At 43.0% G+C, this 24,474-nt stretch overlaps 1 protein-coding gene across 1 annotated transcript in view; it reads right to left on the bottom strand.

The window, feature by feature from the left end:
* LOC308292103 (sodium-dependent lysophosphatidylcholine symporter 1-B-like) overlaps window positions 1-23,901 on the bottom strand; it is a 37,484-nt gene extending 13,583 nt beyond the window's left edge. Inside the window, exons 1-8 of the mRNA XM_080734347.1 lie at window positions 23,663-23,901; window positions 19,166-19,291; window positions 16,347-16,471; window positions 6,311-6,446; window positions 5,556-5,634; window positions 2,886-3,067; window positions 1,258-1,348; window positions 860-981 (exon numbers count right to left, since the gene is read on the bottom strand). Coding sequence (XP_080590473.1) covers window positions 860-981; window positions 1,258-1,348; window positions 2,886-3,067; window positions 5,556-5,634; window positions 6,311-6,446; window positions 16,347-16,471; window positions 19,166-19,291; window positions 23,663-23,755 — 954 coding nt within the window. The 5' untranslated portion in view covers window positions 23,756-23,901. The remainder of the gene's footprint in view (window positions 1-859; window positions 982-1,257; window positions 1,349-2,885; window positions 3,068-5,555; window positions 5,635-6,310; window positions 6,447-16,346; window positions 16,472-19,165; window positions 19,292-23,662) is intronic.
* Between the last annotated feature and the right edge of the window lie 573 nt (window positions 23,902-24,474).

Here is a 24,474-nt window from a genome sequence, read left to right as displayed (position 1 = left end):
CCCGGTGAGTAGGTTGGTGCCTTGCATGGTTTCCTCCGCCACCGGTGTATGAATGTGTGCGTGAATGGGTGAATGTAAAGCGCCTGGGATAAAAGCGCTATACAAATGCACAATTTACCATTTACCAGAGTAGAGAGGCCCAAAGGACCAGGTATGGGCAGTGACAGACATAAGCTGTAAAATCCTCAAGTTGTTCATTTTAACCCCTAACTTGTGGAAATGGTGTATGGAGTGTGCTCACAGTGGATCTGTGCTATCAAACTGTAAGCATGAATGCATCTGTTGTCTGTGTGTCTCAGACTGTAAAAAAATATGGACCGTGTTAAACCATTGGTTTCTATGCTGCGAAAATGACACTTTTTTGTCCCTTGTACGGTGGCGTGCCGCCATCATTGTAGAAATCAATGTTCATTAGTAGAAATGGTACCATCTCAAATGCTATTGGCTGCCAACGGTCACATGCAACCGCAGGGACACTTGGGAGAATGTGGTGTTGAGCTTGCCAAATAAAGCACACGAAGAAGAATCATCACAAGCCTATGACCACAAGCCCCTCCTACAGCACACCCTGCTTTAACATAAAATATAACATTAATTGGACCATATTTTCACAAAACGCATATCATGGTGATTGAAACGAGGCTTTAAACTTGCGACAGGAATCATAAAGTACTTATGACAATGCGTATTAAGGAAAGAACATCTAATGTAAAAGTTCGGGGGAATAGAATGGAATCCTATGGAGAACATTCTGGTGCCAGAACAGCGCAACTAGCGGCCAATCATAGGAACCTTCAGTTCCGTGTTGCTTCATTTTAAATCCTGACGCCTGCACCCCTGGTACACACTACACACTCACCAAGAAAGCCATGGACGTGAAGAGGAAGCCCATGACCAGTTTGGCATAGGGTCCATGTCCCATCACCATCCTTATTCCCCGGAAGAAACCCATGGGCTCTGACCGAGGACGACTCGATGACTCTGGGAGAGAAGGAAGGAGAGAGAAAGGGAACATTTTTAATTACGTTTCTTTTAAGATCTTAAAAAAATAGCTAAAAAGCTAAAAATCTTGTTTTCTCATTCATATATTGTACTTGTAATCTATCCCTGAAGGCATTCAGTAAATGTCACACAAGTCAGTCCTATGATGAATAAATGAGGCCTATGTGAAAATTTCCTTCGCTGGTCAAGGGACTTTATTTTTTTGACTGGGATGCTTCTCGACTAAAGTGTAAGTTAAGGGATTAGTGTTTTTACCTTTTATCTCTCTCACTCCGAAGAAGAGAACGATGGCACACAGAACGTAGATGGCACAGATGCTGCCCGAGGCGATCATGTAGGCAATTTTCTACAAGGAGAAGCAAGAGGCCGGAGTTAATTGATCGTTTATACCAGGGGTCTTCAACAGGGGGTCCTCAGAGTTACTACAGTCTTCTCTTCTCTTCTCTCTTTGTGTGATAGGATAATTCTTTTAAATTAACAACTTGAACCCTCGCATCCCAATTCTGAAGAGAACCTTAGCCAAAGATGTCAGATCTACAAGCTCACAACACCTCACATTGTGAGGCGTTGAGAGCTTGTAGATCGTCTATGTTTGGCAAATAGGTTTGGTGTAGAGGTAAAAAAAAAGAGCAGACCAAGTACAGAGTGAAAGGCGAAGTTTAGTAAGTAACAATGATTTAAGTGTTAAAAGTCTGACAAAAACACATCAACACGAATCTAACAGACTAATTACAGTGTTGTCAAACAAGTTTATGAATCTATCTATGAAATCAATTAAAATCTGTATCACACATTTATACAATATGTAGAGGGGGTCCCCGCTTCATGTCTCTCTCAGCTAAGGGGTCCTTGGCCTGAAAACGTTGAAGACCCCTGGTTTATACACAAGACCCTTACTTTATACTGCATTTAAACCATCCTAACAATTAGGAGAAATGCCCTTAAGTGCACCCAGGGAGGAGTTAAGCCTCTATCCTAGTCCAAGGTGAAAAGCCATCACCTCACCGCGGTGTAGTTTTCTAGTAGAGTGAATGTGCAGCCTAAAGCCTAGGGTGATAGCTAGAAAACTACACTGTGGTGAGGTGATAGCTCTTCAACTATCAAGTGTCTTGCTCATGGACACTGTGGAGATGAGATGACACAGACTGGAAGGGCTGCTAGGGGGGGAAAACCGACAACCTTTTGATTCCCAAATGGCCTCTCTACCTACTCGGCTATGGCTGCCCTCGTCATCCTAGGGGTGGGCGATATGGAAAAATACAATATCATGATATTTTCCCAAGCTGTATCACTATACACGATTTTATCAGGGATTCTTTTTTCACGTTGGTTTTTAAACGAGACTCTCTGGGTTCCTTTTGGGAGGTCTAAATTGAACTTTACAAGTATTTAACAAGTATGTAATGTATACAAATGAAACCAAATGGACCCTTACAGGTCCATTTGGTTTCATTTGTATACTGTCAGAGTTAAGGGGAGACCTTGACATTTTAAAGTTTGAGAACTACTGATTTAGACCAAAATGCAGGTTTAAATTGAATTCTGCAATGAATCTCTGTATTAACGATTAAACAGGATTTTTTTTACAAGGCTCCCTCATTTGTATCACGATATATACGATATCTCTGAAAAGGCATATCGTGGAGACATTGTATCGTCTCAACGATAATTATCACCTTATCGCCCACCCCTACGTCATCCCCATGTTGTGATTACTAAAAACACACATGAGTCACCCGTGGAAGTTTAGCTTTGGATGAAGGGTGTGTGTGTGTGTGTGTGTGTGTGTGTGTGTGTGTGTGTGTGTGTGTGTGTGTGTGTGTGTGTGTGTGTGTGTGTGTGTGTGTGTGTGTGTGTGTGTGTGTGTGTGTGTGTGTGTGCACCTCGTGCTCCAGGGTGATGGGGGAGTGGTTAGACGGCACGGCAGTGACGTCCAACACGGAAGAGGAACCGTTCCATTTTTCCGCGACGACATCAGCCGGTACACACGGTGCGTTGGCCATGCCCACTATCTGCCCCTGGACGGCTGTGCCAATCACAGTGCCCAGAACCTCCACGGTCATCCCTGATAGGAGGAGAGAGAGGGGGGGGGGGTCATTCCGGTGGATGTGATTCATACAGTGACCTCATGCGACAGGAAGTTACTTAGAACTTTGTAAACAATGGACCATTTGCGTTTGGACATCCCTTATTGCTCTTCCCCTGTGCGGAAAGGTTTCCTGCGTTTTGTGGGTTAGTTTCATCATCACATTTCCTGTGTTTTGTGGCTCAGTTTCATCATCATTTGGCGCTAGTAGACAGATTCTTCTTATGTTTTTCACGTCTGTCATTATGAGTGTTCTTCAGTACTGTAGTACCACCTGGTATGGATGCTTGTCTGCAGCCCTAAAGTCACAACTGCTGCAACAACTGAACATTTGTTCCAAGATAGTTGGACAACCACTTCAGAGGCTATATACGACTACATATGATAACAGCATTCTAAGGTTGGCAAGAAATATTACCTCTAACAGTAGCCATGTGTTGCACAGAGAATATAGGTTGCTGCCTTCAGGAAGGAGATACAGTGTTCCTGCATACAATATAGTCCATGGGCCAGACGGGTTGTTGGTATCAAAAAGGTGGCAAAGGTTACCATGCCTTTTTGAAAAGCTCTATATCTGTAGATTATATTTTGGTATGATAACCCTTTCTTAGACACAGCTAAATTGGTGTTATCAGCCGCTGGAGTTGGTGTCCCATTAACTTTACATTACAGGAAAAAAAAGCAAAAAAATAATCTGCTTTTAGTAGCATAAGAGGGGTCAAACTAGGGGTTTGTCATGATGCCGAATCCATTGCAAGCATTTGTTTTGCACAAAAAACATTCCTTGGGCTATAAATGTCCTCAGAAAACAATGCATGTATGGGTTTGCATTCATGTTAGTCAGAGGCCTTAGGGTTTTATTTCTCGTGCTAATCAGTCTAAAAGTGCCAAATTTTGCATAGATGTAGCCCAGGGCATGCGCTAATGATTTAGCTAGGGCGCCCGAGTCGGTGACCTTCGGGGTCGCCACAGCTCCAGAAAAACAATGGTTTAGTGATGAAAAGTGATGAGTCATCACTTTTCAGAGTTTTGTGGATGTTTTCTGGAGCCCGAAGGTCACCGACTCGGGCGCCCTAGCTAAATCATTAGAGCATGCCCTGGGCTACATCTGTGCAATATTTGGCGCTTTTAGACTGATTAGCACGAGAAATAAAACCCTAAGGCCTCCGACTAACATGAATGCACACCCATACATGCATCGTCTTCTGAGGCCATTTATAGCCCAAGGAATGTTTTTTGTGCAAAACAGATGCTTGCAATGGATTCGGCATCATGAAAACCCCCTAGTTTGACCCCTCTTATGCTACTAAAAGCAGATTAATGTTTTTACCTTTTTTCCTGTAATGTAATGTTAATGGGACACCAACTCTAGAGGCTGATAACACCAATTTAGCTGTGTCTAAGAAAGGGTTATCATACCAAAATATAATCTACAGATATAGAGCTTTTCAAAAATGCATGGTAACCTTTGCCACCTTTTTGATACCGACAACCCGTCTGGCCCATGGACTAATAAGGTCAGACTAAAAAGGTCCTTTGTCCATCAGTCGACATTAGGGCTTAATCAGGAGTTTGGCCATGGGTAGGCTTAGCGGTGGACATTGCTCTTGTCTGTATTATCCTTATTGCGACCGTAGGTCGCATCTTACTACAGAAAGCTGCTCGAGGTGTCCGTGCGTCCGTCAGTCAGTCACACCTCACACGTCACACTTTTGCCCTGCTCATATCTCGGCCACCGTTGGCCCGATCCATGCCAGATTTGGCACACACACTCCTTGCCTGCCAAACTACAACCTCCAAGGACCCCCGGAGCTCCAGGGACCCCCAGGTCCCTGGGGGACCCCCAGATGTAAAAAATGACCAAATGTGCAAAAATGACCACCCCAACGGGGCTGCTCACGGGGAATTCCCGGGGACCACCAACTGCTGGTGCTCCAGAACGGATGCAAAAGTGGTGGCGCCCCCAGTGGAGGACCCCCTGCCACTGCAGCGCACATAAAATGCCGTAACTTGGGCTAGGAGCGACCGGGAGAGCCGGGGCCGGTACCTATTCGTCCGCCTCGGCGCCGCGGAGACCCCACCCCTCATTTCTTACATGGCCCTCTTCTAGCGCCACCATGAGGCCGATTTTTAAAAACACATTTTTGGACACTGCTCCTACAGATGTTGCCCTAAAATCACGAAAATCACTACACAGTATGTCTACACTCATGTCATCAACATGGCTCAGGAAGATTTTGGAAAACCACATTTTTGCCCTATTTGTGGAGATATGTGACCTACGGTCGCTTATCTCCCGATTAGGGAGTCTTACTGGTGTATGTAAACCTGTGTTGTTTCTTTTCCCTTGTGTCAAATGTTTGTATATGTTTCGCATACATGGCTGCTGTGTCGCAAGACACATTTCAGTGTGAACTGACAATAAAGTACTATATCATATCATATCATATCATATCATCACACTCACTATAAGCAGTGGCCGAGTCCCTCTCCTTCTGCTCCTCGCTGATGAACATGGTGAGGGCAGAATAGGGCACATGGAAGCACTGGAGGAGATTGAGATTTTAAGATTAAAAAAATTAGATTAGAAAATGTGCTTTTGACTCCTGCAGAATCAACAAGTGTGCAGAGAGTCAACATTGATTTGTGCACAGGAAGTGAAGGTGTAACTGCCTGCATGCACAAGGGTGTTTGTGTGTGTGTAGTGTGTGGGGGGATGGGACGATAAACGATCTTATCGTTTAACGTGATAAAAAAACACTAACAATAATAGTATCGTAGAGATTTAATTCATCGTGAAATGAAATCGTCCTCCGTCATGCACAGGGATCGATTCACCTTTTATTTGCCGAGCTGCATATCCGGTATCATTTAAACCCTCTATGGGTAAAACGCACTTATAATATACGTACAGTACTTGATACAGTCTTTTTTTCACTCTCTAACCAAATCTCTTAGCCAAAAAATAGCCGATCTACAAGCACACAACACGTCGCGTTGATCGGCTATTTTTTGGCAAATGTTCTGCCTCAGGATAATGGAGGTTGGGGATATTTTGATTACCGCGATAATATTGTAAATTGCAATTTCTTTGGTCACAATAATCGCGATATGACATGTTCATATCGTACCATCCCTAGTGTGTGTGTGTGTGTGTGTGTGTGTGTGTGTGTGTGTGTGTGTGTGTGTGTGTGTGTGTGTGTGTGTGTGTGTGTGACTCACAGTTTGTAGGGTCTGGAAGAGGCAGTAGAAGACCAGGTACCAGATGACCTTGCCTGTGACCTCGGTTGACTCAAAAGGAGGAACATACCATATGAGGAAGTACGTCAGCACAGCGAGGGGAGTGGACAGCACGATCCTATGAAGAGACAACACAACAGCACAGTGAGTGATCAAGAACGTGACGCTACTGGAGCGCGTAATGCCAGCACCATTAGACAGTGACCGCACTGTGTGGAGAGAAGAGGCCACTCGCTCGTCATTACATAATGATGTTGTCCCCGTAATCAACTCTTGTGTTCCTCTCCGTCATTCACTTTGAGCCAAATGGCCTCAGCTCTGCATTTCTCACGACAAAAGCCAGGCCACACTTGAGTGAGTCAGCTTGTAGTGGCAACGTTGTGTCATGTTCTTATAATTGGTAAGAGAGAGAGAGAAGGGGATACAAACTATCCTTGGAACCGTTACAAACATGCCCGTTTATGTGTTGGATAGAGGTTGAAGACGGTGTGCCTTAGTGTCAGGATCACACGAAGACATCCTGGTCTTTGACCTTAAAGCATATTTTGGTAGAGATTGGAGTTTGGTAGTTACCTTGCCATGATCTAAAAACCAAATATTTGTGAGATAATGGATTTTAAAAATTGATTTATTCAAAATGCTGTATGCTCCCATTGACTTGCATTGCATGGAGAAACACGTGTCGATGTTCCACTTAATACTTTCTGTAGTGTTTCTTGTTAATAGAAATGTCAACTTTGTCTTTGATTTGACTGGGGACATGATTTGACTGGGGACATGGTTTTGTAATTTTATACCAGGCATAATTTGCTTCACATTCACGTGTGTAAAAGAATGACTTCAAGACCTGTTTTTAGTCACTGGGTAGTTCAGCATATTATAGATTATAAACGTTGTCATCTACAGAGAAGATATCTCGCCGATATTTGGTTACATCATACCATAACTACACAACCCAAACAAGTTCAATTGTGCCAAGCAAGAACTTGCTTATAAGCCTATCAAGTAGCTTTCTGCCCTAAGGAAATGCATGATTGATGGCTAAATGTTACGCCTGAAATTGGTTCAGGAGAGGCAGTTAAGTTCAGTGTATCATGTACATTATGTGTTTAGTTGGTATGCCAAGAACTCAAAACAAGGATACACAATGTTGATAAGAGTGAGAGCATGCCGTTCTACCCAGGGGCGAAATTAGATCTTATTCTGCATGGGTTTTCAGATCAAAAGGGCCCTGTACTGCTGTGAGGGGGGCCCATAGATTAGGAGATTAGAGACCCCTAATATATTGGAAATGACAAAATACATATCGTCATAGTCGGGTGTAAACCTCGTATCTCCAAGTTTCAAATTTGTACGTTCTTTAGCAAAGCAAAGCCCTGCTTCATCAGACAAGGCCGTCGCACATAAAAGTAGTGAAAACAGCAGATCTACAAGCACACGACGCCTCGCGGGTGTGCTTGTAGATCGGCTGTTTTCACTAGTTTAAATAATTTTTAAAATGAAAAATGCAAAATGAACGGTTTTGAACATACAAGGTTTTCACCCGACAAGGGCGATATAATAGCCTATGAATTTATAATACTGTCACCAGTAGGGGGCCCTTGGGTTTATTAAACCCATCAACCCAATACAAATTACGCTTGTGGTTCTACCATTTCTAATCATTTCATCACTTCTCTCTCCACCTACTTCTTCTTCTGACTCAAATGGAATGTCTGCAGTCACTTCCTGCCCCATTAACGTTTCTTCCTGTGGCCTGAGCTGTATGAGCCAATCAGACGACAGCATGCATGTGGGTCACTGGGGTGTGTATTTGGCACCACACATGCGGGAAGTTCAGTGCAATTCCTCAAACAGAAGTTGCAATGATATCAGGTCCTGTTCAGATAAGACAAATGATCTACAAGAAGACTCGTGCATCCCTCGTGACGTAGACCAACAGTCATGGCTCTGGTATTTTATGAATAATGTCCTAAAAATAAACCAGGATATGTGTGGGTAGACTCACTCTACATGGTAGCACAGCCAGTGCCAGTCTTAAAAAATGTTTAGACTTCATTCCTCATTGGGAAAAGTGTAGTGATCTATATCTACAAACTTAAACGTTTTAGCAAATTAATATTTCCACCATAGCAATTTTGAGTTAAATTCCTTGTTCGGGGATACTTTCAGAAAACCACCATTTAAACCACAGAGAGATTTTTCAATTAAAGTTTTTTTGTATAACAATGAATTTTGAATATGTACCCAAAAAGTTAAGCCAGTGTTGATGGTGGTTTAAATCAACCAATCATAAAGCCTGGGACTTCATCATACGACAGTGCCACGTGCTGAAAATAGCCAATCAACAAGCAGAGCTATATTTATTTTCGGCAGCTTTCAGATGTATACTTTACTCTCACCTGTTAAGATTACAGGTTTGAGTGAGTACAATAGGAGGCATGGTCATGGTGTTGAGTCTATCTAAGCTCCGTAGAGCATGTGAAACTGACTCAGGCGAGGGAGGGAGTGCCCTGCCCTCGCGGTTGGATTCAAAGCCAGTCCTTATCAAGGGAGCGGCGACCAGACCAGTAGCTATGATTATTTATTGCCAGTTTCCTGTCTGTGCCTCCACGTGCGCACGTACTGTACACTACAGACCAACTCCCGCCCCACTCAAACAAACAGCTCAAAGAATCCAAACAAAGTCAAGTTAATCTAGAAGATGACAAGTGCATATTTGTATAGCATATTTCATACACATGAAGGCAACTGCATGTGCTTTACATAGCCCTTCATTTAAACATTTAGTCCAATTAAACATTGATGTAAATGCAATAACCACACAAATTCCTCGTGTCCCTATTTTGGGGCAAGATCTATAAAGGGAAAAAGAGAGGGGGGGGTTATTAGAAAACACTGGGGGACACCAGTCAAAGAAGCATATCGGGATTAAGAACAAATAAAATCATGATGTGAAATGGATCTAGAGTTAATTAAACAATATTACACGAGAGGGTGTGGGTTATCGTGATTATTGGCACACCTGCGTTGCGGCAGGAACGAGCCGAAGTAGAGTTCCATAGGCAGCGCAGAAGTGCTAATAATGACGATAACACACACCCTCTCGTGTAATATCACGATTATACAACAGCTGCTAGCGTAGCCGCCTAGCATATTGTTGGGAAAGGGAGCTCTTCAGCTCGCACAGCCGATATCTTTGTTTGATATGACCCGTGTGGTAATACTCGTTATTCGCACGGGTAGAAAGCCATTTCAACAAATCAGATTGCTTCGTTGGAACTACGAGTTGTATAATCTATATTTGACACGGGCAGCTTGGTTCCTGTATCAAAATGTCATAAAAATAATTATACCGTCCTAAATTGGAAGAAATTGCCATCTGCTGCAGACGACCTAAAGCAGACTGCTGGGCCAAGTGCATTATGGGACGTTATGCTTTAGACCAGCGTACATAACCAGTGGCAGAACCGTAATGTCATTCCTAGCATCACATTTCTGGTTTCTAAAATAGCAATGCTGACTAGGAGGAGCTTGGTTTACTTTTCTCCAGGTCAGTAAACCCCCTCCTAGCCTCAGTCAAGAATTATGATACGAGGCGTTAAGAGGAAATGGATATCATTAAACAGTGTAATTAAAACACTGATAAGCCATTTTATGGGCCAATTATGATAACATCCCAGTTTGTGATCTCATGCCTGCGTTGACGTAATCTCTCAAGACTCCTTTTTTTTCTTTTTTTTTCATTGGGTTCCCAGATTGGAGTTGACCTAGTATGACACTGTATGTATACAACAGACATACACACATAATCAATTATCAATATAGATAATTGCTCTAGCCAGGTCACCTTTTGTGGCAATATTGAGAAAAAAAAAATGTTTTCATTCAGTTAAATAGTAAATAAATAGTTCAGTTAAATAGTGGCGAAAAGAAAAAGCCAGGTATTCGGCCATTTCATCAAAATATTTATTTAAGAAATCATAAAATTGTGTCAAACACATTTTATAGGCATTTACATGCAAAAATTGCATAATTCTAGCCAAAAAACTACCAACAGGAAACCTGCAACCCATCATGTCAGTCCCTGCCGGCAGGAATCGACTGCAATAGTGCATTTCATTCACTCGCTCCCTCTCACTTGAACTGAAGTAACCTCTTGGATTCCTCACACATTCTATAAAGTCTACAAGGGCCCTTGCTAGTGAAAGCTGCAACACCATTGGCCGAGCCAGGTGGTGTGTTGTGGGCTGGACCAATGAGCAGCCAGCCGGAGCTGTCTCATCACCCCTCCCCCGCCCGCCGGCTACACGCGGCTCGGGAAGACAAGAGGAACTCCTAACTGCATACTACTCCTCCCTGCCCGAGGCGCAGCTCAGACACGCATGCATTTCTCATCATGAACGTCCGACTGCAACAAACTCGCATGCAATTGTCAACATAAATGCCATGTGCAGGGACGTGCTGGCCATTGGGAAAAGCAGGACAACTCCTGAACGGCCGGTTGTTCATTCCCGGCCGGTCCAGGCCGGCCATTAGGAAAAAATGTCAAATAAAATTTCGGCCTTCGTTCCATTTTGGTGGCTGGGCGGCCAACAAAGTAAATCGTCACTGTTGGGCAGAAACCTCGTATCTCCAAGTTTCAAATGTATGAATTTTTTCGCAAAGCAAAGCCCTGCTTCATCACACAAGGCCGTCGCACAAAAGTAGTGAAAACAGCAGATCTACAAGCACACAACGCCTCGCGGTGCGAGGCGTTGTGTGCTTGTAGATCGGCTGTTTTCACTACTTTAAATCATTTTTAAAATGATAAATACAAAACAAACGGTTTTGGACATACAAGGTTTCCACCCGTCAACGATGAAATTTAACTCATGTAATTGGCCCACTGGCTTGTCACTTGTCGTGATCTGAAATGGCAAAGTAGCAGCAGCGCTATAGAGAGAGAGATCTCTCTCTATAGCGCGCAATGAGGGCGTCTCCAACTCTTCTTCCCGGGCTGAATCAGGGGCCCAGCATGTCCCTGGTCATGTGCTCTTTACTGATCAAATCCACGAAGGGACTGAACTCACCGCCGGCTCCCTCATCATTTCCTCCTCCAACAAAACACCCACTCTTTTTCTAAAGAAAAAAACAGCCAGATTGTATTCGAGAGAAATGTTTCTGCACGACCCACTTTCATATCTTGATGCTGTCTTCAGATAATGATGAAATCTTTTCTACCTAACCCTCTCCCAAGTTGCTGCTTGTTGCAGTTATAATGCGTATCATCATTATGCATGCAAAGCATCATATTAACAAAACCAAAGCTTGGGCGTTTCTGTGCAAATGAACACAAACTTCACGGGAAGATCTTGTGTTCCCGTGTGACAGGGCTGTCACAATTATTACATAATCGTCTAATTGTGATTTTTTTTTACATAATCGTGATTATTTTTCATAATCGTCATAATCGTTTCCATGTTGAAAAATGTTCATATATTTAAAAAAAAAAAGGTCAAAAACAGTGGAAATAGCAGCTCTACAAGCTCACAACGCGTCGCTTGTAGATCGGCTATTTCCACTATCAATGTTCTTTTTTAAGTATAAAGTTGTCAAATATGTCAGTAATTTCTTTGTATATTTAGGTTTTGTGTCATATCTACCATGTGCAACTTCAAAGCCTAAAAGCCAAACAGAAATGTAATTATCAACGACAAAAACACAATTAAATCGTTAATCGCCAATTATTTGAGTGACAATTAATCGTCATGTAAAATGTCATATCGTGACAGCCCTACCTGCACTAATAATCTAATAATCTAGGTGTGCTACTGCTTAATGCCCCCAGGTAGACAACACAACAAACAGATTGTGCCAGAAGCCGACCTGCTGGGACCTGGGTCCCGCTGCACCCCGATATAGGGGACTCTGAAGGGAACATTCCACAAGTGTCTTGGGATATTAACGGGAGGGTTGACACACCCCTCTCCCCGGCGAGTAAACGGATGCCTCCACAGAACATGTTGCTCTTTGGAGGACCTGCTCATCTGGTAACCGATTACTTAACCGCAGGGACGTGCAGAAAACGTTAGAAAGGCAGGAGCTGACATTTCTAAAAAGGGCCTTTTTAGGTGAAAATATAAAAAATAGCAGACTTCCAAGCTCACAACACGTCGCGCTGCGATGCGTTGTGAGCTTGGAGGTTGGCTATTTTCGGTGCTTGATACCACACTGAACTAAGCATGATCAAGTCAACGCTGGCATGGATTTCCACGCAGAGAGGGCAATTCTTTTCACTTTATTAAGTGCAACTTGATTGCAAAAAAAAAATAAAATAAAGAAAAATGGATGGTACTTTAGGAAGTTTTTAGTTTACGAGTTTTATTCTGTAACAAGATCATCCTCTACCAATGTTCAAAGTTATACATATTGATGGAATTCTGTGGCAGGATGTACACATATTTTCCAAAATAAAGAAGAAAAAAAAAAAGAAAGATGCTGCATTCAAGTTCAGGAGAGTTTGGACAAGGCAATTCTCTTGAATGCTGCCTTCAGGTATGGCATTCTTTCACCATAGTAAAAACTGCATTCATGGTCTGGAGGAGAGGGCACTTTTTACAGACAGATAAAAGCTCAAGCACCCTTTGATGTATATGTGCGCACGTGCCTGCTTAACAGCAGATACCTTATCTTGTTTTGGGGGCTTGGTATCTGTAACCAACATCAACGACAAATAAATAAACATAGATAGTATAGAAAGGCATAGATAGGCCTAGAGTTTTGACTTTCCCCAGAACATTCTTCGACTGCCCCTTTTGGTGTCCCCTCAAGCTTTCCTCCCTCAGGTTTCCAATTAGATCAAGCAGCTTCTAAATGCTTCAGTGTATATAGGGGGACGCTACGCTACCGGCCACTTACATAATCCACAGCCCCAACTCCCACCCTGTGCCTCACCGTACTCACATCACATAGAGGGTCATTGACACCCTAAACACGGACCAGGAGCCCCTCACAGACCCAACATGTTTAGCGATTCATAGGGCTGTCACGATTATGATATTTTACATGACGATTAATTGTCACTCAAATAATTGCGATTAACAATTTAATTGTGTTTTTGTCGTTGACAATTACCTTTCTGTTTGGCTTTTAGGCTTTGAAGATACACATGGTAGAACCTAAATACGCAACGAAATTACTGACAAATTTGACAACTTACTACTTAAAAAATAACATTGATAGACATAGCCGATCTACAAGCTCACAACGCGTCGCGACACGTTGTGAGCTTATAGATCTGCCGTTTAAAAAAAAAATCAATGTTTGAAACATTTTTGCAACATGTAAACGAGTATGACGATTATAACAAAAAATAATTGTGATTATGTCAAATAATTGCGATTAGACGATTATGTAATAATTGTGACAGCCCTATGTTTGACGATCCAGGACTCAGTAGTCTCGCGTGGCCAGACTGTTGCCTCCGCGATTTGGTCAAATGCTCCCAGCATACAGTCTGGCAGACCGGGGAAGAAATGATGAGTGCGAGATGAGAGCGGAAGTGAAGCCTCCTCGTCACTTCCGTTTCCGTCTCACATCACACACATTTATCATTATATAAATAAAAATCATATAAGCATGTTTAGCGTGCTGCTTAGCAGAAATGACATTTTAAAATATATTTTTTGAACGTTAATGCCCGTTTTCGATACTCGCCGTTCGGGAGCTGCTGTTCCAGACTCTATATAGCATTCAGAGATTGTGGAATAGTTGTCTGGCTACGCGAGACTAAGGACTCGGGGATATAGAATATGGATGCCATGGCGGTCCAAAAGGATAAATCCATACTCGGCACTGACAGCCACAGACATGACAGACATGCCATCCAGCTTAAGGTCACAAGCAGTGGCCTGAAATGGCTGTGGCAGTGTTAAATATAATCACCCCACTCTCTCCCCCCCCCACCACCACACAGAGACACAATCACTACACAGTTGCAGGAAAAGAAAGGGACACATTGCTCCAGGCGATGAAAACCCTGAAACAATGGGTTTCGTAGAAAGGGCTCAAACTGAACTGACTACGTTTAGAAAAGAAAAGAAAAGGTCAAATAAGATCAACCCTAACCATTATACATTCAGTAATTATCCAGGCCAAACAATGAGGGTTATCTTTTCATACATTTAGTGTGTGTTAAACCCAACCATTATGCATGAAGTCATTATCCAGGCAGGGCAGGCCAAACAACGAGGGTTATCCTTTTCATATATTTAGTCCGGTGTTTCTCAAACTTTCAAATTTCAAGGTCTTCCCATAACTCTGACAGTGTACAAATGGAACCAAATTAGGTTCCATTTGTACACAGTCAAGAGTTACAAACCTCTATATATGGGTCAATTTAGACCCCTAAAGGAACCCACAGACAGAGTCCCTGGAATCCACTTTGAGAACCACTGATTTTAGTCTATTCAAAATAGCGTCTTCTCATATTCAGAGAAAGTCACACTCCGTTGCAAAATAATCATAAAAAAGAAAACGAGTGCATAAAAGCGCTGTGGTGTGAAAACTAGAGCTTCTAACAGGCTGGGGTTATATTTATCAGCGCTGTGTCAAGAGGCCATACTGTGGGAATGTGCAAGACCTCCAACCGCTCATGCATGGTTTTTCTATATTAAAAAAAACCTAAGACGCACAAATAGGCAATTGTAAAGGGATTTTGCTCACATCCAGGTTTTAGTGTTAAATCTTGGAACCAGCGTACGGAAAGCATATTTTCATTAGGATATTTTATGGTTTGCAGAGCTGCAGTAAAGGCTTTTATGGTGTGAGTGTGAGAGAGAGTGTATGTGAGAGAGAAAGAAAGAGAGAGAGAGAGAGAGAGAGAGAGAGGTTAAATGAGGAAGATAGAGCGTAAGCTCGAGTGTAATGAATAATATGTGGGCAACGAGGAAGTGGCGTGATAATAGATGATGCAGCAGCATGAACTCTAGTAACCTATCATGGGCTGACGTTGGAATTTCAGATGCAGTCATCATGGCACGAGCCCCCACCCCCACACCGCCAGTGGACACTTGCACATCAGCTGAGAAGAACACCCCATAATGAGCTCTCTGACTCATCAGGCTCAACCATATGCAGCCCCCCGCCGGGATCAACAGAGGAAGAGAGAATACTGGGCATTCCTAGAGTAGCCTACACTGGGCATTCCTAGAGACACATCTTTCCTCATTATGCTTTTCAAAGCAGTGCCATTTCAACCTTATTCACTAAAATGTATAACTGACATACAGTGAGTAATATGCCAATTCAAGATTTCATTTAAACCAAAGCATATTCTCGGGGTCCGGGACATGAGAAAGTAGGTAGGGACTTTAAGCTTGGGACGGTTTTCAGGAGGGCTCCGCTAGGCGGAAGTACAGCTGCTATGGCGCGATCGCCGTAGCAGTCAAAAACGTTAAGCAAACAGCCGTCGGTGACGGGTTCCCACACCTTTTACTGAACTCTTTGGTTCCCATGGCGACGCGTCTATGCAGCAGACGTTGTAGACGCTACGTGGAAAGGTTTTCTGCCGTAGCAGGAAGGACTGCGGTGGCAAGCATGTTTATCTATCGAGCTCTGATTCATTTCGGGTTATTCTAGAACACTAGAAATTACTACAATACAAAAATGTACGCCAAAACATTCACACGGTCTGTGAACCCCTGTGATAGGGCTAGTGGTTCTCAACCTGTGGGTCCCCAGATGATATAACTTGATGTGCAACATTGTTTTCTCACTCAACAGTAAACAAACCAACATGGGTATCTGCACATTTCTAAAGTGACAATTCAAGGACTTTTTGATACCTCTAAAAAAAATGGCAGAAATTGTGAAAATAGCCATTACATGCACAACAGAACCGTGTTATACAAAATGTAATGCCACAACTCTTAGTGCTCGTCAGGGTGAGGGGGTCCCCAGTTAAAATATGATTATTTTGAAAAGGTTGAGAACCACTGTGATAGGGCACCCAGCTGGGGGTTTGCTGTGTACCTACCAGGGCAGCATGCGTCCGAACCGCGTCCACGGCGTGCGGGAGACCAGGAAGCCGACTGTGGGATCCGTTATTGCGTCCCACGCTCGGCCCACGAACAGGATGATGGAAGCATAGAAGGGGTCCAACTGTGATAGGAGAAGATGGAAAGAACATGGTATTTTAGGCGTGTGCGGGTTTCCCAACTGGTCTTGGGACTTAAGCTAGATGCAGAATAGACCCACATTTGGTGTGAACATTTTTAACTCTAATCTTTGCTTTTGGGGGTCCCTGGAACAAAATATTTTGAGATGGGGGTCCGCGGCCAAATATATCTCATTTTGGGGGTCCTTGACATGACAACATCTGAGAACCACTGATATAGCAACATACGAAAACTGTTAGGATTTGGAAGACAATTGTAAAATCGGTCAATATCAGTGGTTTACGGACCCCCAAATAATATGTATTTGGCCGTGGACCCCCTATCTCAAAATATCTTGTTCCAGGGACCTCCAGAAGAAAATATTTGCGTTCAAAATGTTCACTCGGAAGTCTTGCTTAAGGCTAGATGCAGAATAGAAACATGCAGCTCAGACCCGTTGGCAAACGAAAAGTTGCGTATTTTAGTGAGAATCATCTTTCTACGTTTCCCGTTTCCTCCCAGCACCCAGACGGCAGTGGTTCAGGAGTTACAGCGTCCATCTGGGAGCCGGAAGGTTCCCGGTTCGTTTCCCGAGGAGTGTGGTGCCTTACGTGATTGCCTCAGCCGTCAGTGTGTGAACGTAACATTAATCTATAACTGTGTGTGTGCATTTGTCACGTGAATGGGTGAACGTGAACATTGTAAAGCGCGTTTAAGTAGCCGAAAAGATTAGATAAAGTGCAATATATATGTGTGTGTGTTATCCATTTACCACTTGTCTGCTTATTTTCATTGATTTTTTTTTGTCTGGCACTCCTTAAAAATTAGTGGCCGATATTGTTCTGATGGTTTCTCTGAGTAATATATTGTCATAACTACTGTACATGGCAGTACAAACAATTTCCTTATTAAGAAAATTCCTGAAACAAAACCAGTCATACCTGTTGCTATATAAAACAACTAGCTACTCCTGACATGACATCCAATTTAAAAAGAACTCATGCTTGCATACCTTCCACAACCTATATTTGGAAAGCTCAAAGCCAAGCTCAAAGCCATGCCTTAATATTGGGCCAATTTATAATTCTGTATTTTGGTCAAATTCAGAATGTTACGTATATATTGTCACTGTCGGGCAGAAACCTCGTATCTCCCCAAGTTTCAAATTTGTACATTTTTTTGCAAAGCAAAGCCCTGCTTCATCATACAAGGCCGTCGCACAAAAGTAGTGAAAACAGCAGATCTACAAGCAACGGTGCGAGGCGTTGTGTGCTTGTAGAACGGCTGTTTTCACTAGTTTAGTTAATTTTTTTTATGATAAAAACGAACAGTTTTGGACATAGAGGGTTTCCACCCGACAACGACGATATGCAATATCCAATTCGCACAATCTGTAGGGAGACTAGGGACAGTCTTGGAAAGTCAAATGCGAGAGTCAAGCCAAGTCCAGCAGCAGCTGTGGCCCTCAGCGGTAGAGCTGCTCCGTGTTCTGCATGTCCTCTGCCCACTGTGACGAACAGAGCCAGTGAAAGCACTGTGCAGCCATGAGCGCGAGACCTCTGCACTGTACGCTGCGCTCCACGCTGTGTCCCCCAATTGACTCTTAATCACCGATCTGAGCGCTCAGACAAAGCCAACCCCTGGGAAGCCGTCAACTTTACAACGGCCCGCCGGATCAGCGTCAAAGCCCATTAAAGGCAGACCCACCAAATCGTCCTACTAAATAGACCCCCTCCCACCCCACCCCACCATACCCGCCTCCCGTCCCTGCAGAATTTCAGTATAAGCTCCTGTAAGCCTGTTGGGTGTTACAGTCATCAGTCGAGCGCTGTCATGGAGTTAATGAGCGACACAATAAAAAGGGAACCTGTTCTGCCTCATCGTTTTATTCAACGACAATGGCCCCATTGTATGGAAGCGCTACAGTGTGCATGTGGGGAGGCAAAAGGATCCACGTCCGCCCTTGTGCCCATCCGAATGCCATACGTTCCACACATACTGAAGCACGGCAGGACAGTAATGTGCACAGTATGTTGCCAATATAGAGGGCATGCGCATGCATAAAGTGAATGGAAAATCGAGTGGCAAAGTGAGTGGCAAAATTAATTTAACGTTGTTTTTGTGCAGTGTTTCTCAAACTTTGACATTTCAAGGTCTCCCCTTAACCCTGACAGTGTACAAATGGAACCAAATGATAACGGGTTCATTTGGTTCCATTTGTACACTGTCAGAGTTACAGACTTGTATGGGTCAATTTAGACCCCCATAAAGGAACCCACAGAGTCCCTGGAATCCACTTTGAGAACCACTGGTTTATAGCAATCAGATAAGACTTTTCTGTTTGGATGTATGGGCTGTCAAGGCCTGAAAGTAGTCATTTTGCCACTCAGTATGTGTTCCCAGTCTTCCCACATAACTTCCAGGTATGATGATGATGATGTCACGCGCATACCCTCTATAGAGAGAGGGCCTTAAGAGCAAATGAGCTAAAGTTTTATTTTGTTATAGACACCTTTGTCGCTCGCCGAAACATTACATCCCCTCCTTGTTTTAACATGTGTGGGGATGATGTCTAGCTGTAACTAGGCTAGATAAATGCAGTCCTTGATATCTAAAATCCAGGTTCCCATTTTGAAAGAACCGACACGGAAGGTTATTGCTACAGAGGTGCACGAGTGTTTGGAGGATAGCGACTCACCTGAGCCACATCCAGGAGGTAGATCTGTAGGAAGAAGCCCAGGGCACAGCCGGTGATCTGGTAAGGCGCTCCACCGATGGCATAGCACAGCTTGTTGCAGATCGACAATCTGTTCCTCGTCTCGTGCTGAGAAAGAATCAAAAAGGGTTAATTAATAAGGCTCAAACAAGCACATAGTCTGTGATGAGCTGCGACCAGCCCTCGGTTAGTACTTGTGCTTGAAAACTTTGACAGCCAAGACTAACGGACCAAACCGAGTGGTTTAGTAACTGCAAGGCCACAGCTAAAAAGCTGGACATTATACTTTATGAGACTACTTAGCTTGTATAATTACCTATAGATGCCTAATAAATGGGCTTGACTTGGGAGTCATAAGGCAGCTTTATCCAAATGTAGGTTAATATGGAATGTTTGAAATGCCGCAAGTATTTATAGCGGTTTAGAGGCATTTTTAGGCTTAGACTTTAGCAGAGACTTGTTATAATGATCCGTGGAGTAGCTTAAGCAGCACAGTTGACTGTTGCAGCAGGCTCATCCAAAACAAGCTCTAATTGGTGTGCATAATCTAATCATTTGTCCCTGATTGTTTCAGGGTTGCTATCCTTATTCCACTTCAGTAGTTTTGCTATTCAAAACCACTTCCCCTCTTCTTCAAACAATCATTTCACACTTCAGCATTTCCAAGTCCGCTTTTTTTTTCTTCTTTTGATGTCCTTCATGCACAACACAATATGACTTAAATCCTTGGAACCAGCGACTGAGTAGTCTAGTTGGCACTCCACTGCGACTCTAATTTTCTTTCCTAAGATGAGACGTTTTGCAACAGTACTGCCAAATCTCTCTGGACCATTTGTGCAAAGCCTAAGTTACAACACACACACAGACAAAACAAATAAATCCTCAATAGATCCCGGGATGGGAGAGGCTGTCCTCTCTAGGGATGGGACGATATGAAAATGTCATATCACGATTTACAATATTATCACGATAATCAAAATCCATTATCCTGGGGCGGAACATTTGCCAAAAAATAGCAGATCTACAAGCTCACAACGTGTCACAACGTGATGCGTTGTGAGCTTATAGATGGGCTATTTTTTCGCAAAGACATTTGATAGAGTGAAAAAAAGTGTATCGAGTACGTATATTATAAGTACCTTTTACCAATTATAGAGGGTTTAAGTGGTACCGGATATGCAACTCAGCAAATAAAAGGTGAATTGATCCCAGCGCATGATGGAGGACGACATCACGATAAATTAAATCTCCCCACGATACGATCATCCTGAGTGTTTTTTTAATCACGATATACGATAATATCACATATCGTCCCATCCCTGGATGGGAGAGGGTGCACTGTCTCTCACAGAGACGTGCTGGGCCCCCAATTCAGCCCGGGAAAAAGAGTTGCAGAGGCCCTCATTGCACGCTATAGAGAGAGATCTCTCTCTATAGCGCTGCTGCTGCTACTCAAAGATTTGCCATTTCAGATCATGACAAGTGACAAGCCAGTGGGCCAATTACATGAGTTATATTTCGTCGTTGTCGGGTGGAAACCACCGTTTGTTTTGTATTTATCATTTTAAAAATGATTTAAACTAGTGAAAACAGCCGATCTACAAGCACACAACGCCTCGCACTGCGAGGCGTTGTGTGCTTGTAGATCTGCTGTTTTCACTAGTTTTGTGCGACAGCCTTGTATGATGAAGCAGGGCTTTGCTTTGCAAAAAAATGTACAAATTTGAAACTTGGAAATACAAGGTTTCTGCCCGACAGTGACGATTTACTTTGTCGGCCGCCCAGCCCCCAAAATGGAACGAAGGACATTTTTTTCCTAATGGCCGGCCTGGACCGGCCGGGAATGAACCGGCCATTCGGGAGTTGTCCCGCTTTTCCCAATAGCCAGCACGTCCCTGGTCTCTCACCAGGGATACGCAGCACCCTTCTGAGGCCAGGATGACAGCAGCTTGGCTCTTAGTTTAACTGGCTCAACCACCGTCCAAGAGGGACGCCAGCCAGGGTAAACCAGAAGTCCAAACCACTGGCCCTGTGGCTACCGGCCAGTCCAGGGCCATGTAAACACACCCTCACCCCTGGTCCAATCAAAGGACCTGGCTGTGTTGATGCCCATGCTGACTGTGAACCAACGCCAATAGAATGCATGTTGAATGACAGACTGGCAACTGTAAATCCACGTCTCTGAGAAAGGTGGGCTGCCATCGTGTCAGTGGCTCTCAACCTCGTCAGGCCACAAACCCACAGACCCCCCCCGACGAGCACTAAGAGTTGAGGCATTACATTATTTTGTAGAACACGGTTCTATTGTGAAAATAGCAGATCTACATGCTCACAACGCCTCGCAGCGCGCGAGGCGTTGTGAGCATGTAGATGTGCTATTTTCACAATTTCTGCCTCTAATATATGACAATTTGGCCGATGTTTAATTTGTCATTTTGGAGGTATTAAAAAGTCCTTAGATTGTCACTTTAGAAATGTGCAGATACCCTCTATACACTTAAACTTTATGTTGGTTTGTTTACTGTTGAGAGAGAAAACAATGTTGCACATTAAGTTAATCATCTGTGGTACCGACCCACAGGTTGAGAACCACTGTTGCCATGTGACCATTCAAACTTATGATAGATAACTGAGCCCTAAAGTATTGTATCCTACACTGTATGATGCCCTTGTCAGCTAGTTGCATATTGACATTCCTGTGAAGGTCGAGAACACCTACTCTAGGCACAGTGGGCTAGAGACATAATTTGACACCACCTTTCCTCAGATTGGCTGAGCATGAAAACACCCTAAGTTGTGACCACATGTGAATGAACCTCCTGATTTATGTCTTACGTCTTGTTGATAAACACTGCCTTTCTGTTTCGGTGACAGAAGCCCTCTGACCGCTGTGGGAACTCGACAACTCGTCACAACAGTGAAAGTTTCAAATTGCAGAAACAATACACAAGAGCCTAGCGTATTCGACGCAACAGAATCTTAAATCCGTACAACGTCTCAACCTCATTCTCTGGACATTGTTCAGAGTTCATTATGTGAAAATTGCTTTACATTACAAATGTATATAAACTTGATCCCAATCATGCATAATTATTATTCCCCAATACAGACTTATCTAAAGCAGTTGGGAATAAATAGGTGTATCTAACCTAAAGCTAAAATAGGAGTGCAAAGCGAATTTGAAATTAATCCATAAATAAATGGCTCTCCTATTTCTACTTCTAAAATCTCAATGTGTAGCATCAAGTGTCACTCATGATGCAACCATGGCAGGTCAAGATTGTGTGACCATGCCATGTGGGAACATGTGTCATGAATGAGTCACCTAAGACGTGTCAACACTGTTCCTTAATGCTATAAGCTCAAAATACACGTTCTTTACATCTAGGACTAAGACATGTCTTCAATGGTAGAGGAGGTGGAGCAGCACACATTGGACACTGTTGCTTGTCCACTTCCAAAACTAAGATGCTCCTTTTCAGAGTCAGACACAGGGAGCTTTTTGTACACAGGGCACTAAAAACTAATAAACAAATGACATGCATAGGCAGATAGGCTATATACAGTAGGTAGCACTATGTTGTCCTCTGATATTAGAAATTACTTTATTGGGGTGGAATTAAAGATAGTAAATGCTTTAAACGCTTTGAATGAGAATACATTGGAGTAAATGCTTTAAATGCTTTGAATGAGAATACATTGGACTGATTAGATTACTCCAGACTGAGATGGAGAGATGTTTTTACAATGAAACCTCAAAAAGCCAATTTCACAAAAACCCAGATGAGATATGATGATGATTATTTACATGGGGAACCACCTCACTACATGGCTGAAGGACACGTAGGCTTTCTGGTGGCTGACTACTGCTGCAGCTGCTGCTCAAGCACAGCCTAAACTAAAGACAAGACAAGCCTAGCCTATAATTGGCAGCAATGATGACTGGCTATCTCCACACCAATCATACAGTGATCAAAAACCAATAACACAAAATATAGGCCTGTATATACAAATATATTCAAAAAAACACAAACAAAAAGCTAAATTGCTGTTCAAAGTCACACAATATTGGATATATGTGTCAATAATTATAGTCTAAGCCTGGGCAATTCAATCATATAGTTGATACTAGTGATACAGTATATGGAAGGGCAGGGATGGGCGTGCTGCCGTGCTCTTTAATGTTCTGATTAATTGGCCAGTTGGGTTTAATTTCCTTTAAACAAAGAAAGGCGCGGGTGTCGGTTGGTTTATGAATTCATCTCAGGAGCGACGCGTGTCGCCGAGTCGCCCACAATAAATGCCAGCTCGCCCGCGTTCATTCATTCATTCATTCACACACACACATTTTAGCCTATTATATGATGAATCGTGATTAATATCTTTTGAAAGCTGCTGTTTATTTGATTTGCCTTACAATAAAGCCACCCTCTAAAGAGCATCATTATCGTTATAGAGACAATGAATGAATGAACTTACCTTCCCAGCCAGTTTGATGCCATCGGAGCTCACCGCCGGTTTAGTCAATAAACTCGTGTTAGAATATTGCTCGGCTCCTTCGCCTTTGGCCATAATAATAACAACAACAACAGCCGCGTTTGTCTTCAATCGAGGTAAAAAAAAATTATATATATAAAGGTCTTCTTGTTCACGAAAATCGTCACTTTTAGTTTCACACGGATCTTTAACGGTCTAGTAGGATCAATTTGAAAACTGAGTGTGATTGTGCCAGAGTGTGAGTGTGAGTGCCGGGGGGATGTAGTAATTTAGCAGTATGTGTTCCCCGCCCCTTTTTTCAACCAGCCATTCACCCCACACTTCACCACGCCCCACTCTCACTCCCACCCGCCTCTCCAGCCAGGGGATTTAAATCTGCACGGGCATCCCATAGCCTGGAGGGACCGTGTGGCGCCGTGATTGGATAGAATGTGGTTGTCAGGGGAACGACCCCCAGTGGGGGTAATATAATGCAAAATAAATAAATAAAACTATGTTTGACAGTTGGCTTTTTTTATTATTATTTTTGTGAGATTTCGAAAATGTATCCTAGAACCAACAATGTTTGCTAGACTTCATTTTTAGAATACATCCATATATACACGCAGAATCATAATATTACATTTTTTTCTTTTTTCCTAATTTAAGAAACAATCATTTGAGTTGCTGTCTGAACACGCATTTATGTGTTCAGCAACTCATAGTAGAACGTCAGTCAGTCCTTGCTGTCCTTTGTATTGTCTTGTATGTCATGACTTTTGAATAAAGATTAAAAAATGGCTACAAGCCAATCA

Source organism: Nannobrachium achirus (genome assembly GCF_963921795.1).
Source record: "Nannobrachium achirus genome assembly, chromosome: 10".
Lineage (NCBI taxonomy): Eukaryota > Metazoa > Chordata > Actinopteri > Myctophiformes > Myctophidae > Nannobrachium > Nannobrachium achirus.
The sequence above is the reverse complement of the archived record's forward strand: the minus strand, read 5'-3'. Positions and strand labels throughout refer to the sequence as shown.